The sequence below is a fragment of the Astatotilapia calliptera genome, chromosome 3 (genome assembly GCF_964374335.1).
Source record: "Astatotilapia calliptera chromosome 3, fAstCal68.1, whole genome shotgun sequence".
NCBI classification, from domain to species: domain Eukaryota; kingdom Metazoa; phylum Chordata; class Actinopteri; order Cichliformes; family Cichlidae; genus Astatotilapia; species Astatotilapia calliptera.
In genome coordinates, this window is record NC_137424.1 from 20,554,452 (window position 1) to 20,574,054 (window position 19,603).

The 19,603-nt window shown below is 44.5% G+C and overlaps 2 protein-coding genes across 2 annotated transcripts in view; one reads left to right on the forward strand and one right to left on the reverse strand.

Moving 5' to 3' along the window:
* Positions 1-19,603, reverse strand: part of LOC113015973 (NACHT, LRR and PYD domains-containing protein 12-like) — a 748,422-nt gene that overhangs the window by 625,488 nt on the left and 103,331 nt on the right. The gene's annotated exons all lie outside the window — the stretch shown is intronic.
* On the forward strand, positions 11,491-19,323 carry LOC145425241 (mitogen-activated protein kinase kinase kinase kinase 2-like). Its single transcript, XM_080298266.1, has 6 exons — positions 11,491-11,894; positions 11,983-12,054; positions 12,130-12,216; positions 12,299-12,369; positions 12,473-12,528; positions 17,796-19,323. Exons 1-6 carry the CDS (start codon positions 11,708-11,710, stop codon positions 17,881-17,883), a joined length of 561 nt encoding a protein of 186 aa, XP_080154392.1. The 5' UTR covers positions 11,491-11,707; the 3' UTR covers positions 17,884-19,323.

Below are 19,603 nucleotides of genomic sequence, written 5' to 3' on the forward strand. Positions count from 1 at the left end.
CCTCCTCTGTAACAGCTGTCAATGTTTCTTCATTATTTTCCTGTAGTAAAGAAATAGACAACATTGCTGTTCTACTGTAAACTCATATAATCTGTGGAGTATTACTCACAACTGCATGTTGGTCTGGCTCAACAGGAGGCTGCACCAGATGCAGTACACCACCACCATCAACTGATAGAATATGAGGTTTATACAGGTCACTTATAACTTACAAGGGACCAAATGGCAATAACAAACATACCAAGCACCTTACACTTCATTGTCATTATGCTCTCAAAGACAACCAAGACTGAGGGAAGGCAAAATCAGTAGGAAAATAACTTCACTACAAAATAATCCATTATGGTAAAGAGTTTATCAAATGAATGTGTCGCACTGCAAAGGTGACTGTGAAGAAAGGATGTATGCACATCATGTATTATTTTGGATTTACCCCCTATGTAGGCACTTGTGTCTTGCGGGGTTATTGACTCAGAGGATGTCCCCGCAGAGATGCCTTCAGCCACAGGGCGCCCACTGTTTTGGCTGAGGGCCAACTGCTCAGCCTCTGTGAGTGGTGGTGGTGGAGGACCCCCACCTGTTTTTCGGGCCTCCGCTTTTTTTCTGTTGGCTATAACGGGCCACATTTGAGCATACAGAGTAAGCAAATATGTACTTGTAATGTGCTCAGATAATTTCAATAAGTGCTTACAGAAAGAAAATTAATGTAGCCTCTAACTGCAATTGATTTACATCGGACAAACAGACCAAGCACTATGGCTCATAATACAATTACACCTTACCTGTTTGGACTATATTTTTATATTTCATTTTTACTTGCTGCCAGGCACGTTTGGGGCCTGTTGGGTTGCACCTGCGCTCACATCACGTCACAAAATAAAATGTATAAAATAACAAATAAAATAACATATGATAAAATAACGTGTTAAATGGGTGGAAATCCCTAGATCAATGTTTAAATTAACACTCACGCATTGACTCTGTCGGCTATGTTTTGCCATGCATGCTCACTTTCTTTTGCAGCTGTCGCTGTGTTACTTTTTTCCGTGGAATTTGCATGTTATCGGCATATGCTGCCATCAGCATTTCGGCCTCAAGCGCTGTAAAATACATTGACCGCGCCTTCTTTCCCTCCGTCTCCATGGTGACTCGCTTAATCTGTGCTCCGCTTATCAGGGCTTTATGTATCCTCGTCCGCGCGCTTCACTTGGGGTTAAAGCAACTCCGCCTTGATTGAACTAATTGTTATCAGCCTTTCTGAAACGGAATATTCCGAGTTGGACAGTTCGGGGTTACTCAACCGTGAGTGTCGTTTTTCACTCTGAGTTTTCCAAACCGGCTTCCTGAAACAGGGCCCAGATATCAGAGCAACAGAAACCTCGGTGATCAGGACGCTGGGACTGAGAACAGGAAGTGGCTCAAACGTCACAGTTTCATAACGTCACCCTGAACTCCACTCACGGAGTTTCTGTCGCCATTGTAGTTTTTAAAGTCCCGTGATAAAGGCGGGTCTTTCTGTGAATCCGCACGCTCATTGGCTAATAGCTCGAGATTGACACATCGTTATCCAATGAGCGTGCGGGAACTTCCGACATAAAGTTGTTTCCTTTGAAAAACCAAAGTCTGATTATTTTTGCCTCCACTGACGGAGCCTGTTGTTCCCGCCACAGAGACACAGTAATGTCAGAGCGGTGTTAACACTCACCCTGCCTCAGCACAGCTCTCACTCTCCTCCTGCTCTCTCACACTAAACGGAGGCTCAGCTAAACTCACTTCCTCTCTACTTACAGGAAACCAGCGCTCAGAGGAGCCGACCGGCCTCACATTTCACCCACAGACACGAACAGCGTGGAATTATTTTATGTCATAAGAAGAAACATATTCATGTTAACACTCACCTGCCTCAGCTCCACCTTCCTGCTCCTGCTGCTCTGAACGGAGGCTCAATACTTTCACTTTCACTGCTGCTCCCTAAACACAGAGGATGCTGGGACTTGTAGTTGTTTCCTTCCGGTGCGGTCTTCCTCTTTGTTTGTTTGTGTTTGTGTTCAAGTTATTTCGATCATGTAAACATCAACAGAACACGTGAAGCCACACAGAGTTTGTATGTCGAGGTGGGTAGGAGGGTTTGAGGGTTTGGGGAGGGGTCAGAGGGAAGAGGTCTCTCAGTCTTGACAATCCACATTGATGGCATTGCATCTTTCAGCGTGTTTGTGGGTCGATTTGGATGCTCCAGGTGTGAGAGCAGCCACTCAGCCTCTACTGCAGATGTGTGTCACAAGTTCATCTAGTAGTAGGCTATGGCACTTGGCCACAGGTGGCAGCAGTGGACTGGCCTCCATGTGAGACTGCTCCAGCTGCTATGTGATAGTCCAGCTGCAAACTGAAGATCATATGCAAGTTTTGGAAATTAAACTGTACAATATAAAGCGCCTTGAGGCGACTGTTGTTGTGATTTGGTGCTATGTAAATAAAAATGAATTGAAATTCAGAATATTCTTAACTTAGCTTTAAAACCAACCCAATCTCTCCTCCACACTCAAAAACAAAGACAAACCAACTGACACATCTGAGTCCCTCACTTTCTTCAATCCACTCACTCTCACAAGCTCCACTTAGTCACACTGGCTCTGTTTATTACTAATTACTATTGTCTCCCCAGAAACACTTCCGTTTTCTTTTTTCCTATTTGTGTTTTCGTTTTTTCCTATTTGTGTTTTCGTTTTTTGTATTTGTGTTTTCTTTTTTCCTATTTCAGTTGTGTTTTTTGTGCTTTTGCAGTGGTTTTTTTTATTGCTGGTGTTTTCTTAAGTTGCAGTCCATTTGGCCTCTCAGGGCCACCGTAGATAAGGGCCAAAAATAAATGCATAACATCATTTCAAATCAGTTTAAAGGTTTATTTGCAAGACACAAAAACAGAAAAAATTAAAAGTTACAAATGTATTGTGTGTTTGAGGAAACCTCACAAATGTCACAGATGAAATATTTGGTGTTTATTTGCTGGTTTGTCGGTAGCAGCTCCTTCAGAGTAAGTCTACCACACATCTGTTTGACCAACACCAGTTGATTTGGATCACCGGTCCAAACAATTTGAACGATTGTTGTGTTACCTTTGTGTTGAGTTTGACTGATATTTGCTGGATAGCAAATGTTTTAAAGCTATGCAACCTTTATCTGCACATAGCAGTTAAACTGTTTAGATCAATCTTTATTGATAATATACATTATTTATTTATGAATTACTGTGTACACAAGAATAAGTTAATGTATTAAGATAAACTGGCTGAAAGTTTTGTATTATTCTTGTGATTTTTTTTATTGGCCCTGTTTATTTACAGGCCAGGTGACCCTTTAGGGGTTTAAAATGCCGAGCCAATGAACGGCTGGGAGCAGGAATCTTTCTTCACTGAAGCTTCCACTTCCACGGGTCTGGTAGGAAGTTGTCCAAGCCAACAAAACAAACAGACAAAAAATCCACATATCAATCACCTGGATCACCTGTTGAGAAAGAAAAAAGAGAAAACAAGCAAACAAAAGAGAGCAATATAATAAACAACAGCATCGCGATGATCTATGTGAATATAACTGTAAATACTAAATATTGAATATTATTGTGCAGCACGTAAGATCGACAGCGCACAGTGTGCTTTGAGGTAGCAGCCAAAATGCAAGGCAAGTCTATTTATATCGCACAATTCAACAACAAGGTGATCCCAAGTTCTTTACAGAACATTAAAAAACAAAAACGGATAAAAAGCATGATTTAAACGTGACGTGCCCGTGAGCTCCGCCGGCAGCCAGCTGTGCCAGAGTGACCGAGCCCCAGGCTGAGAGGCCAAAGGCACCCCACCCTGAAGGAGCCCGAGCGAGCCCCAGGCTCCAGGCCCCGACAAGCAGTACCTGGACGCCCATCCCCGGACACAAAGAACCACCAATGCACCGATGTCTGAAGGCGTCTGCCACTGGCAGGGGGAGTGGTGGGGGGAGATAGGCCTCCATACCTTGGAGGGCCTGAGATGTCCCCAGAGAGGTGGCGTCTGATACCTGACCTGACATATGGACACAGACAAACAGGCACACACAGATACAAACATCCATTCCCACCCTCATGCTCTCATATGCAATTACTCAGCAGCAGGTAAGCGCATAGCCCCTCCTGGTAGCCCTCAATGTCTACGTGTATTTAAAATTGAGAGGTGGGCAACGGTGCCAGGGGTGAGGTTGTACACCCTGATGTGATTCTGATCTTGGAAACATTAAAGACATTCATAGCCAGACTGCTGACTTTGTGTTTTTATTCAGTCGCCTAACAGAAGTGCAGTGAGAAACGATTTACCCCATCCTGATTTCTTAGCTATTTGCATATTTGCCACACTTACGTGTTTCAGATCGTGAAGCAAATTTTTATGATAGATAAAGATGACCAGAGTCAGCATAAAATAAAGCTTTTACATGTATTGCTGGGAGGTCGGCAGCTCCCTCCACTGCTTGGCCCTCTGTGAAAAACAACTGGGATCCAGCTTCCCTGTGATGCTGAATTATATAAGTGGACAAAAATAAATAGATAGAAGGATGGATGATTGTATTTTGTGTACAATCGTTGAAGTGTAAAAAGGGTTGGCCCTCCGTGGTGCCCTAAGCAAAGTTTGATTTTTGGGGCCCTTTAATAGTGCCAATAATAGTGATTAATGATCACCTACTATAAATGTATTTCATTTTCTAATGTTGATGTTGTTGTAATCCACAGTGAAAAATGTCATAAAAACAGATAACAAATTTGCAACTTTCATGAAAAATGTTTTCATTAATATTTAAAAACAAAAAAAAAACACCTCCCCCTGCTGGCCACACAGAGAAACAATAGATAAAACCTGAGAGCTGCACAGTTGCAGCAGTGTGGTTTACGTCATTCTGTTGTCAGCCTGTTTTACACATCGGTGGTTTCTTATTGACGTGTAAAAAGATCTGAAATCGTAGTAAATTCAGCTGCTATTGTGGGCTGGGGATGATTTACACTTAACATTTTAATAACTGGGTATTGAATGTCATAGGCCCAATGTTCCCTCTAATTTTTCAGGTGTCTGAGCGAACACACAAACTCCCTGAGCGGTTCCTTGGACCACTGTGAGCGACAGCAGACGTGTGCACTGTGGTCACGCCGGCATCGAATCCATCCAAGTTTCATGGTTTATTAAAATAATCAAATTACAGCGTTTACATTTATGTTAGACTACTTTTAATTAACTGCTTCAGCCCATTTACAATGAAAATGTAAAAGAAATCTTGTTCATGACCTGTGTAGTATGTTAACACTATTGGAAGTACAAATAACTTGAACTCCAATTTAGAAAACACAACTTTTTTTTTTTTTATAAAGCTCTGACTTGTATTATGAGTCCGTGGTCTGGGAGAGAGTCTGTAACTCTCTGTCTCCAAAATACTGTATATAATGACCAAAGCTGGGAAATTAATCAATCAATCAATCTTTATTTATAAAGCACTTTTCATACAAAAAAAGTAGCACAAAGTGCTTTACATGGTTAAAAGCACCCCACCCCACCCTCCAACTAACCCCCCACACTCTCATTAACATAAACAATCATGAATGCACCCATATCCCCCCCCCAGCCAGGCTGAGAGGACCCCCAGAGCCCCAGCAGCCACGGTCGATCACAGCCCCGGTGCAGAGAGCCCCCTCCGAGGAAACACTGGAGATATGTCACAATAGGATATATACAGGGTAAAAAGATAAAGTAAATAAGAACAGGATACAATAGAAATAGTAAGAAGATAAAAAATGAGTAAGAATAAAATCAATAAATATTAGGTAAAACCTAAATTAATAAATAGAATAACAGGATAGAATAAATAAGCATAAAATAAATAAACGTTAGGTGAAAGATAAATTAAAAAGGTGGTCTTGAGCCTGTTCTTAAAAACATGTACGTTCTCTGCGGCCCTGAGCTCCTCCGGAAGGCTGTTCCACAGACGAGGACCATACCCCTGAAAAGCTGCCTCTCCATGAGTATGTGTGCTGTCTTTGGGAACAGTCAAAAGGCCAGTACCAGAGGACCTCAAGGTCCGCGAGGGTTCATATGGTAAAAGCAGATCTGAGAGATAAGACGGCCCAAATCAAATTCAAATTCAAATTTTATTTGTCACGTATACAGTCGTACACAGTCATACACAGTACGATATGCAGTGAAATGCTTGGACAACTGCTCGTGACCTAAAGAAAAAAAAAAAAGGAAATAAATAGGAAATAAATAGGAAATAAATAGGAAAAATTAAAAAGGGTAAATTTAACTAGGAGGGAATAAGATATAAATTAAGGTTAAAAATGAAATAACTGTACAACACAAATTAGAATGAAGGGTAAATTTAACTGGGAGAATAAGATAAAATATATAAATTAAAGTTGAAAATAAAATATCTGTACAACAAAATACACAATATAGAACTATATAAGAATGTATGAAGAAATATAAATAAATAAATATATACACAATAACAGCAGCTGTACAAGTATTAACTGGAAATGAAGAATATAGTGACCAGTGTTGGGCAATCCACATTATGTCTTGTGCAGTGCAAATATGCTTAAAGTGATTTAAGTGATGAAGTGAAAACAATGTCCAGAAAGTCCAGTGTGTGTGTAAGAACCATATGTGTGGGTCAGTACTGTGTGGTGGTGTGATTGAGAGACCGTATCGCCTGCGGGAAGAAGCTCCTCCTCAGTCTCTCTGTGTTGGTCTTCAGGGAGCGGAATCGCTTTCCTGACCTCAGCAGAGAGAACAGTCTGTTGTTGGGATGGCTGAGGTCCTTCACCATCTTCCTGGCCTTGGTCCAGCACCGCCTGCTGTAGATTGAGTGCAGGTCAGGGAGCTCGGAGCGGATGGTGCGCTCAGCTGACCGCACAACCCTCTGTAGAGCTCGTCTGTCCTGCATGGTGCTGTTCCCGAACCAGGTTAAGATGTTTCCCGTCAGGATGCTCTCTATGGTGCAGGAGTAAAAGTTCCTGAGCACCTTGGAGGGCAGTTGGAAGTCTCTCAAGCGTCTGAGGTGGTAGAGACGCTGTCGGGCCTTTTTCACCACGGTGTTGATGTGACAGGACCATGACAGGTCCTGCGTGATGTGAACTCCGAGGTATTTGAAGCTGTCCACTCTCTCCACTGGGCACTCGTTGATGACGGGGGTCTGGTAGTTCCTCTCCTGCTTAGTGCTGAAGTCCACTATCAGCTCCTTTGTCTTACTGACGTTTAGAAGGAGGTTGTTCCTCTGGCACCAGTTCTCCAGATTCCTAATCTCCTTCAGGTAGGCCGTCTCGTTGTTATCAGAGATCAGGCCCACCACGACGGTGTCGTCAGCAAACTTGATGATGGTGGTGGAGCTGGTAGTGGCCACACAGTCATATGTGTACAGAGAGTACAGCAGGGGGCTCAGAACACACCCCTGGGGGGCTCCAGTGCTGAGAGTGGTGGAGGCTGAGACATGTCCGCCCATCCTTACTGCCTGTGGTCTGCCAGTTAGGAAGTTGGAGATCCACTGACACATAGATGAGCTGAGTCCCAGATGCTCCAGCTTGGTGGTGAGTGTGGAGGGAATTATGGTATTAAATGCAGAGCTGTAGTCTATGAAGAGCATTTTAACATAATTCCCCCTTCTAGTGTCCAAGTGAGTGAGTGATGTGTGGAGGAGATGAGAGATGGCATCGTCTGTGGAACGATTTGGACGGTAAGCGAACTGTAGTGGGTCCAGTGTGTCTGGTAGTGAAGAAATGATGAAGTCTCTGACCAGGCGTTCAAAGCACTTCATCACTACTGAGGTGAGGGCTACAGGGCGATAGTCATTGAGAGAAGCAGACCATTAAGACATTTAAAAACCAATAAAAGAACTTTAAAATCGATCCTGAAATACACGGGGAGCCAATGCAGCGATTCTAAAACCGGTGTACTGTGGGCCCGCCCTCTGGTCTTCGTCAGCACACGAGCTGCAGTTTTGTTAAAGTTGTAAGGGTGATATATTCTTTTTGGGGAGACCAGAGAGCAGGGCGTTACAGCAATCAATGCGACTGGTAATAAAAGCATGCATCAACATATATAGCTGAATTTTTTTAATATTTTGTACACAATAACAGAATAATTTCAGAAAAACACAAAATGACTGGTGTCAATATTATTTGCCCCACAAAAAAGGTCGAATATAAAACAATATTGCAAATATTGCACAGTTGAAAAAAAAAAAAGCACTACAGCTCAGTTGTTCCCGCCATCCTTTGTCCTCCTGTTTCCCCTCCCTCTCCCCTCCAACGACGAGTTTGATGGTGTTACGGATTCAAATATTGGGGATGGATACAAGAAGAAAAACCACAATAACAACACTGGTCCGACCGGGTTGAGTCAAACGATGATTTTAATGATCACACGCGTGGGAGATGGACACCGTACGCAGACAGCATCAGATCTCAAAATGGTGGAGCATTGATCAAACTCTTATAGCCTCTAGTGGCCCCCACCTTATCATAAAAGCCTAAACATTCACATGCTTTCTCTCACACGGCGCCTAAGCTACGACCTTGGCTCCCTGTTTATCTGCTCCTGCTGAGATGGGGCAGAAAACTCCAGCATGTTCTGTTCTCTTCTAATCAGACAAATAAGGCGATGACTTTCTGCGAACAGTATTTCTTATAACTCAGCAGTATAATGCATCATGAAACAATATCATTCATTCACAATAAATCAGCAGTCTAATGTAATGCAAATCAGTTTAACAAATGCAATAGTTATCAGCTTCTTCTAATTCAGGAGAATAATGCAAACTAAAACTACATAATAATTCACAATCTTCAATTAGGGGTCTAACGTGGCATAAAATAATATTATAATACCACACTGGCAAACTTCTCCCAATGTTTCCACTGAAGGGGTTGAAAGTTAAAAAGCGACGAAGGTTAAGTTAGGTTTGGAGTAAATCATGGATGTGCGCACGTGTTTGTGTGCAGCTTGTAGTGCAAACGTGCGTGCAGAATTCATGCAGACATGTGTAACTGGTCGTTTTGAGGTAGAAAAGAGTGATGCGCGGTCAAGCTGGTAGTTGAAAGTGTCAGTCAGAGTAGAAGAGCATTGTGTAAAAATGCAAGTAATAACAAAAAAGTGCAAGTCATTAATCGCATCACCCTGAAAAACCTGAGTAAGGAGTGCAGCTCCTGATGAAAGGAGGAGCACTGAAAACCAGGAAATGATGTTTCTGGAACAGTCTGATGACTGAAGCTGGATGTTTGAAGTCTCAGTGAACTGCTTGTCTTTTCCCCACAGCTCCTCCCTCAGCGATGTATATGGCTATATGTTATGAACAATGTGCTGATGTCCGTATCAGGTAACAAACAGCGTGACACAAACGGAGAACATTGTGTCCACTCGATAATATGCTGCTCTAAAAAGGCTCCATCCTGCAGGGAAGTCGTCCCAGCTTTACTCGCACAGCCTGCCAGCTCTGTTTGAACAGAAAGGACATCTGCACAAGAAACACAGCAGCCTGTCGCTCAGCACCAACCGCCTCACTGAGCGGATCAGTCTCAGGTACGACACGCCATCACAGATGCAGGGAAACAGGAGCTGTAGGTGCAGCAGTGTTAATAATGTCATGTATGATGCTACCACTTGATTTTGAGGAAGGAGGATACTGTAAACCCAATTTTGTCTGCTTGTTCTGACCTGGATATTCTCTGTTGGCCACAGAAAGTTTACCATATCTGTAAAGATTCCTGACACTAAAGGTTGTAGGAGGTGCAGTGTAGGTAAGCAATGCCGAGTTACTCTGGTCAGTGTTGAAAACACGCAGTTCTTTGAATCTTTGGGCTGAAGGAGGGACAATACTCGGTGTATCAATGCTCAATCAACAATCATTTATTTGCATACAATTCAACAATAAGAGCATTACAACGTCCGGACGGGAGAGATGCTACCAGAGGGTCAGGCACATGTCTCAAAATGGCGACGGGTTGCTCAGCTTTTTATAGTCTCTAGTGGCCCCCAGCTAGTCGTAAAAGCCAAAACATCACATTTTTTCTCTGTTACAGCGCCTAAGTTATGACCTCGGCAGTTGTTTCTCTGCTTTCTGTAAGGTGGGGGTGTGGAATGTGGTCTGTCTATCTCCCCTGTCTTTAGACACAGAGTCTCCTGCTTACAACCTTCTCTTCATGATTCAACAATTAAGCATGTCAAGAAAACAGTGTAACACATTCCCAGCAGATCAAGGATACAGAGTGATGCACATTTATCTAATGAACTAATATGTGAATATGTTCTGTTAACTCAAAAGTATAATGAGAACTAAACTACATACAGATCACACACTCTATTTTAAAGGGTATAATATGATCTACAACAATATCATAATTCAACTATTTTGATTACATCTATAAGGTAACATATAATAACAGAATAATATCACATCAGTCTGTTTGTTCACGGAGAACAACTGCAGACACTTAGTCCTGCTCTCTCTGTTTCAGCAAGAAACCCATACACAGATAGTACATATCTGTGCGGGGCTGTCCCATCTGGCCTGGTTTTACTCTTGTGGTATGAGCCTCTTCAAAAGTTCATGCATCTAAAGGTTTGTACAGATATGTCGAACTTGCCACCTGAATAAATGTCTTCCTTTCTAACTCTAACCCTATTTCCACAATGCAAACCAGCCATTAGACCTGGATTACATAAAAGTAGACAGACAGCATATCAAAATCTGAAGCTGAAGAATGTAATTGATTTTTTTTAATAACATATGCATACTTTTTATTCAAGCCCAACAAGATTTTAGAGACTAAATAAAAGAAACGTTGTATAAACGCCGTCCAAAAACACCAACAGCACCTTCTCTGGGTCCAAGCTCGTGTAACTGAATGGTTACCATGTGTTTTCTGTGCTACAGGAACAGTGTTATCAGCACACAGTTCAACGCCAGCATGCACCATTAGATCACATAGCACAGATAATTGACAGTTTTTTTGTGAATGTCTCGCACATTTCATAACGATAATGTATGTACTGTGAGAACAGAGCTCTGTGTTAAGCCTGTCTGCAGTCCTAACACAGTGCTGCTTGGAGAAACACGCCTGTGCCACAACATTATGGAAAAGTGGCATCAGTCCAAAGACGTGCAGTTAGGGGATGGATGGATGGATGGATGGATGGATGGATGGATGGATGGAAGGATGGATCGACGGGTGGATGGATGGATGGATGGACGGGTGGATGGATGGATGGACGGCTGGATGGATGGATGGATGGATGGATGGATGGATGGATGGAGGGATGGGTGGGTGGATGGATGGATGGACGGATGGGTGGACGGGTGGATGGATGGATGGACGGGTGGATGGATGGATGGATGGATGGATGGATGGATGGACGGATGGATGGATGGATGGATGGATGGATGGATGTTTGGACGAACAGATGGACGGGTGGATGGATGGATGGATGTATGGATGGATGGATGGATGGATGGATGGATGGACGGGTGGATGGATGGATGGATGGATGGATGGATGGGTGGGTGGATGGATGGATGGATGGATGGGTGGATGGCATCGGTTTATCTTTAATCTCAAGATTTAATAATCATACAAGAATTCTGTTGTGCTGTTTTTGACGGTTGTATGAACAGGTTCAGCTCAGGTTTAACAAGCATCACTTAACCATCCATGAGAATTTATTTAGTTTTTTTTGTTTTCCTTGGTGACTGTTTCACAGCAACTCGCCATCAGACTCCCAGATTCTCTTCTCAGCTGTGTGTTGGAGTGAGAGACTGTAGTAATGATAAACCACCAACCGGCCAACAGCTCAGGTTTGATATTATAGAGCTGAACGGCGCTCCTGTTCCAGTGCCAGGTAGGACCGTTTCTGCGTGTCTCTGCTGACTTCCTGAAGCTTCAAGCTTCAACTTGTTGCAACAAGCTTCCTTCTTTCCGTGCATCAGGAGATAGTGGAGCACTCAGAGTCGTGCAGGTAACCCAGCTGGACCGAGACACTGTTCTCATCACCTTGGAAAGTAAGTCCCCTCGCCTATTGTGAATCCTTCAAATGTCTTTCATGCTCATTCTCAATCTGTGTACTGTTTGGACAGGAACTGTAAAGATCGTGAACCTGCAAGGACTTCCATCCAGACAGCTGGCTGCAGAAATAGTCTTTGACTTCCCCATTGAAACACTAGGTAGAAATGATGATGTGACAAACAAAGTGAATGAGAGCTGATGTGTGTCCTGAAAGCTGAGTGACACCTCCTGTTCTGTCAGTCTGCTTGCAGGATAGTGTGCTGGCGTTCTGGAAGCATGGCCTCAAAGGGAGGAGTTTCCATTCAGATGAGGTGATGAACTAGTAAATTCATCCAACGTTGGCTGAGCTCGTATCATGTGCTTATCATATTAGTTCTAAGTCATTACACATGTGAATTTTCACTTTATGTGCAGGTAACACAAGAAATTACAGATGAGAGTCGTGTGTTCAGAGTTCTGGGAACAAACAGGTATGTTAACTGTATGCTGACAAGAGCTATCAATCACTGTGAGAAACTAGTAATCCTAGTACATCAGAAGTAATCAGGATAGTATTTTTCTTGATACTATTGTTAATAGACCTGGAAGTGATTTTCAGAGTAGCATGTGGAAGTAGCATGAATACTGCTAGCATTAATGGTAGCATTAAAGCAGGAGTCACACTAGAGTGTTTGTTCTGTTGGTTACTCAGATCCAAGGATTTAGGAAATGCAGCCTATGTGTTTGCATGCAGCCCTCCAAAGAAAAACAGCCATTAAAGTTACCAACTACCGTCTACCTGACACTTTGTACAGAAAACTACTTTCCTTAGTGCTAATTTTCTTTATGCTAGTACCAAATCACAACAATAGTCACTTCAAGACACTGTATATTTTAAGATAAAGGCCCTGCAATTATGGTGCACAAAGGTGAAAAACTCCCTTTTAGCAGGTGAAAACCTGAACCAGGCTGGGGGAGGGGCGGGCATCTGCTGCGATTGGTTGGGGGGGTGAGAGGAGGAAGACGGGACAAAGACAATCTGGGGAAGAGAGCCAGAGAATATTCTCAACTAATGATTGAATGCAGAGAGGTGATTAAATAGATAGTGAGTGAAAAGGGCGACTGAAGAAGAAACACTTGGTGCATCACGGGAACCCGCCAGCAGCCTAGACTTAGGCTAACTAAGGGAGGATTCAGGGAAGAAAGGAAAGTTTGAAGCCTAATGTTAAAAGTAGAGAGGGTGTCTGTCTCCCAAACCCAAACTGGAAGCTGGTTCCACAGAAGTGGTGGCTGTAGTTCAGGTGGGGGAGCAGGTCACCTACTCCCCGTCTACATGCCAGATATCCTGCATGAAAGTTGCTCTTCGGTGCATCCGTCAGAGTATGAATGGGTGTGAACGGGTGAATGAGGCAAGCTTTGAGTGCTCAGAGTAGAAAACCACTATATAAGAACCGGTCCATTTACCATTTACCAAGAGGGGCCTGGAAACCGAAGGGTCTGGCTCCCATTTTACTTTTAAATACTTGGAACGAAGTGCTCTAATGGGGTGATATGGTACTATAAGGTCATTAAGATAAGACAGGGGCTGATTATTCAAAACCTTTTATGTGAGGATTTTGAATCTTTTATTCTGGATAAAACAGGGAGCCAATAAATGTTCTGTTTCTAGTCCCTGTCAGGACTCTCGCTGCAGCATGTTGCTCAGAGCAGTCTGGAATTGATTTTTGACTAAATAATTAAAACTAATAATAATATATTACTATATTATATTACTAACAAATCCAGGACACCCCTGTTGATCCAGCAGCTCTTAATGAAGTTTGTAATAAGAATCGTGGTGAGTTCATTAGAAATATTTCACTTTTCTTTTTTAAATCAGTCATTACTGGAATCATCTGAAGTGCAAAAACAGTGGGATTATATATGAGAAGGACGGACTCAAAGACTGTCGTGTATCACATATGTATTACATCGATGTCCAAAATCAATGCATCATTAATGAAACTGAAACAAAAGTACTGAATTTCATGTGGAAGACCAAACCTCAGCATTCAGGAAAGTCTTATACAGGAGCAAAGATAATGGACGTTACCCGGAGTTTTCCACTGTGAAACCAGGAATAACAGCTTAAAAATGTTTCTGTGATCTAAATCATTGTCAGCCTGGCAGGCAAATAGCGTGGACACCAAAGTTTGTGAACGTGATAACCTGAGAACAAAGACATGTAGGATTTTAAATCGGTACCATAGGTGTGTCTACTGGGAGGCTGAGGCTTAGTGCTGGTGGCTGCCAGTACTAAGTATTATTATACAACCCTTATTTAGTTGATCTTATCTTCTTTCCTTGTGTTTCAGTTAGTTTTTACTCAAACTGGGTGTAGAAGGAATCCCTGCAAAGGTTTCTTTTTCTTCTGTGTTATGTTTTATGTATTTCTCAGCTCTTTGCTTCCTTTTTTCTACTTTAAACTTGTTTGTATGCTGGTGTGTAAATGTTCACACTTATCATAAAGTTTAAAAAAGTAGTAGGCGTGGTGATGAGCAGGAACAGGAGTAAAACTCCAGTAAGTGTACCAGTACTGTACCAGTGTGTAGCATTAAAGTCAAACTACAGTGGTTGTAGTATCAGTAGAGTAGTGTTAGTACTAGAGGTGGGAGGAGTAGAAGCAGGTGGAGGCACTGGCTTTAGGTTAGTACTGCCTTTCTCAATTACATCCACGCTCTTTGGTTCTGTCCACCAGTGCAAAAGTTTTGGCGCGAGATATGTGAAGACTTATCAAAGTGTCTGAAATGTAACATTCCAACCTCCCCCTTAGTGTGTTTGTTGGGCAGCTTAGATAATGTCACTTCAGAAAAGAATATAGCCCATATGATCTTCACTGCCCTATGCATAGCCAAGAAAACAGTCCTCATGAACTGGAAAAATAAAAATAATCTTAATTCTAACCAATATAGAAATTATCTATTAGATTACATTAGTCTTGACACAGCCTCTGCCACCACATCAGATCAATTGCTCTGGGCCCCTTTTATCAGCTCCATCACCTAGTGGGGGTGGGGGGTCATAGTTTGGTCCCGCCTTCACTGTTGTGATTGGTGAGGGGGTAGGGACAGGCTTAGGGCGTCGGGGGGTTCCCCGGAGGCATCTTCCTTGGGGGGCTCAACCCGGGGTAGCGGTCACGTCCGGTTGAGGGCTCTGTTGGCTCTCAGGTGACTGTTTCCTCGCGGCTGCGTGCAGCGGGGCTAGGGGAGGGTCTGTGCTGACGGACGTGGGTTACTGACCTGGCAACCTGGCTGCCCCTGGGTGGGTCCGGGATGGGCGTGAGGTTCTGGGGGTGCTCCGTCTCTGGGCGGGGGCCCGGGCCGGGCCTCGGGGGCTCGGGTCCTGGTTGGTGTGTTGCCGGGGTTGTGGGCGGGTGGGTGCATGGGGGCCCGGCCCTGGAGCAGGGTGCCGCCGGTGCATCGAGCCGCCTGGGGGGCTCTTCAACTGGTGGGGGGGATGGTCACATCTGGCAGGAGCTTTCTTCTCTCAGGAACTCTCTGCAGGAGGGGGAGATACAGGAGAGGTGGAGGAAGATCTCAGCCTGGGCGTTTACCGTCTTATGTAGTCTGGAAGATGTGTGGTTGGTGGGGTGGGTGCAGTTTTCTCTGTGGTGGGGTTGGGTGGACTGTCCCGGGCTCTGTGGAGCCGGGGGGCGCTACTGCACTGGGCCCCGGTCTGATGGGCCTGGGCCCCCCTTCCCTGGCGGGTCGCGGAGGGTGGGAGTGCCTACTGGGGTCAGCGGGGGAGCTGGCCCCAGGGAGGGGTTACCTGCCCCTCCCTTCCTTCCCTCCCCATCTCCAGCTGCCTCCCTCTTCCCGCTCCTCCACAACCACCCACACATGCAGGGCCTTGGAGTGGGGGTATGTCACCAGGGTGCGGAGGAGGCTACCCCCCCCCCCGTCCCCTTCTGGCTGCCTCTGCCTCAATTTTATTCCACAACTTAGACATTCACATTATTCACACTCTCATTACACATACATATAGGATCTTGGGGGTGGGCACAATCACGGAGTCCAAATCACCATCAGGGTGTATACCTCACCCCTGACGTCGTTGCCCACCTCTCAATTTTAAATACACTTAGTCATTGAGGGCTAGCAGGAGGGACCATGCGCTTACCTGCTGCTCCTTGGCAGGTAGCTCCATGCCCTCCTGGGTTTTAATTGCACCTTAGAACACATATGCATCAACACTACAATGAGCGGGTGGAGGGAGGTTTGGAGTCTTCTCCCACCCCCATTCTCTGCGGCCTGCTGGAGCGGGGGGGCTAGTAGGAGGAGTTGGCCGTCCGACTGCGGTCTGGGGTGTGGGGCCTCCCTGCTGCTGCGGAGTCGGGGTGGTCTGCCTCTCCCCACCGCAGGGAAAAGGGTAACACCACCTGGGTCTGGGTGCAATTCCCCCCTCCAGGGGCAAGGGTACCTAGACCCGGTTTGTAGGGTACGCTTGGGGAGTGTGATTGTGTGTACAGCGTCTCTTTATGTCTGTCTCCACGTTGGTTGAGTGTGGAGTGAGTGCATATGAGAGCATGAGGGTGGGAATGGATGTTTGTGTCTGTGTGTGCCTGTATGTCTGTGTCTATATGTCAGGTTGGGTATCAGATGCCACCTCTCTGGGGACACCTCAGGCCCTCCAAGGTTTGGAGGCCTATCTCCACCCACCACCACTTCCCCTGCCGGTGGCGGACTCCCTCAGGTGTCGGTGTGTTGGTGGTTCTCTGTGTCTGGGGGTGGGCGTCCGGGTACACACCGGCTCACTCCTTGGCGGCCGCTTGTCGGGGCCTGGGGCCTGGGGCTCGCTCGGGCCCCTTTGGAGGTGGGGTGCCCCCGGCCTCTCGGCCTAGGGCTCGGTCACTCAGGCGCAGCTGGGGGCCGGCGGAGCTCACGGGCGCGTCACTGCAACCCCCCCTGGCTTCTGCTCCGCGGCTGCTGAGTGAGCCCTCATCTGGGACTCTCCTCAGCTCTTACTGGGACAGTGGCGCGGCTGCCCCTCTGTTGGTCTTCCATGGTCTCTTGTGTTCTGGGGGCCTCTGGATGTCTGGAGTTTTGATCTCCTCCATACCCGCTTCACACCCTGGAGGACGGGGCTGTGGCCCCCCCACACTCCCTAGCAGATCATTACATGGAGAAACCTTTGGAATGCAAGCATGCTGATCCACACAGGTATGCACACATGGGTATTCACAGACGCGGACTAAAGCTTTCTTGGCTGCTGCCTCAAAGCACACTGTGCGCTGTCTATCTTGCGTGCTGCACAATATCGTTTATTACTTAGTAAATACTGATATCTATGACTAGCTAGTTTATTGTGATGGTGCTTTGCTTTCTCTATTATTATGTTGCTCTTTGTTGTTTGCTGTCTCCTCTGTTTGTTTGTTTGTTTGTTTGTTTGTTTTTTCTCCATACAGGTGACCCAGGAGTTTTTTTTTTTTTTGTCTCTCTTCCCCCCCCTTCTCACCGTCTCTTCTCCCCTTGGGTTTTCTTTCTTTCTCTCCCCCTCTCTCTCTCATTCATTCCCCCTGTCCTATTTATTAAAAAAAAAAAAAAAAAAAAAAAAAAAAAAATGACAAAGGATGAACTGAAGCTCTGCCATCACGTAATGTCGCATACTGCTGTTTCTGATGTCATTTAAAAAAAAAAAAAAAAAAAAAAAAAAAAAAGTACTGCCTTTCTCTGGTTCTCCTTTACAACTCATCTCCTTCTCATTTGCTGACAATGTGCAGAGCCATCATCCTTCAGAGCACACCGACTGATGACCCGTCAGCACTGAGCAGCCTGTACATCCTGACAGGACACGAAAGCAGCTACTGAGAGAGGACACGGGGCTTCTCTTTCGACGGTGTTACCAAAGAAAAGCACAGCCTGTCTGTAACTGTGGGGTGGAAACGATGCTCTGTTTCACTGAGGCTGTGCCAGGAAACGGTTCAATGCTGGGAATGACAAATGTTAGGAAGGTATCCTGCTGACTGTCCAGCCTTCACCTGTACACAAGACACCTGTCAAGGTCCTCGCTGGGGTTATAGTTGATAAAGCTTTCTAGCTTTTCTTGTCTATTCAGCTTACCTGCTTAAATCAGACCTTTCTGTTAAAGCTAATGCAGACTCCACTGCTCCGCCCGCTCAGTGTGGACGGGAGAATAACCTGAACATGGCCTCTGGGACATCATCGTACTGATGTTATGAAGCGCTCAGTCAGGTTTTCTTCTTGATCAGACTGAGGGGCAGACTGAGTGTGTTTTGGTGCCTCAACATTCAGTCATATTCTGTAAAGCCATTTTCTGTCTGCATGCTGCACATAACCTCTTTGGACCAGAGTGCTGTGACACCTACACCTTACACCTGCAGGAGCTGCTCGGCCATAGAAAGCTGCTCTGTGAAGTGCACGGCTTTTTTGCCAGTGTTGATTTTATGGGTTTAATGTAATAACTAATTTTTCACATCATCGTCTGAGTCGTAATCCTAACGAGGAAACCTGGAATGTAAAACTTGATGGACGCTCCAGCTGAAGAGTGAAGTGTCAGACTTTTAATGGATCTTTCAAGCATTAGCGTACTTACAATGGCAGAAACAGTGCCACGTCTAAAGCATAGGAGCCATCTTCATCTCATTCTTCCCATTTCATGCAAGTTTCTTCTCATCCTCAGATGGACAGAATTTGGTTTGCTGACTTCATTCAGTCACACCATACTAGAGCATAAAAAGTGGAAATAAACTGGTCAGTAAGAAAGTGTGATGCTTGAAAGTATAGCGTAAGGACAGCAGCAGCACTGCATTTACAGCTGATATGATGACTTCAGCATCTTTAAAGAACTGTGAAGGAATTATCAGTGCTAACACAACCTTAAGCACGTGATGTGACCGTATACACTGCTTACACTTTCAGTATCCTTACTTAAAGAGAACATCTCAGAAAAAAGTACAGTTAGCAAGAAGCTTTGAGAACAAGGCAGTGTTATTGTATGCTAACCACCGTGGTGGTGTAGCTTGTCCTGATAAAAAGTGAATGTGGTCACATTACACTTGTTAACTAAAATGAAAAAATAAAATAATTCCACTACATGGGTAAAGATATTTATGATATTTATGGAAAGGGTACTATAAAAGTAACACTGGCCTTTCCATGAGAGAAACTTGAAGTACAGTATGCATGTTGAGATTAATGTTTGTTTAATATGTTTTTGCTACTATGTGAAGATGTGATGTTATTAACAACACAGAATAGACAGAAATAAAGATTTTCATATCTCTTGGAGTTTTATGAAGAGTTTGTTGGGTTGTTCTTCTTTGAATGTGTGGATCGATGCTTCTGCGATTTATATCTTAATCCTTCAATTTGTAAAAAACATTTTGAATTCCGTTTGAGAAGATAAATGAAGGTTCTTGCGTTCAAGTGGAGGCTCTAGCAGACTGAGAAAGTAACTGCATAACTGGTCAAAGGAGCTTGTAAAGAAAAGCGTCTGGACTTCTTTAAGTTACTTGAAGACGTTTCACCTCTCATCCGAGAAGCTTCTTCAGTTCTAAGGTCAAATGGT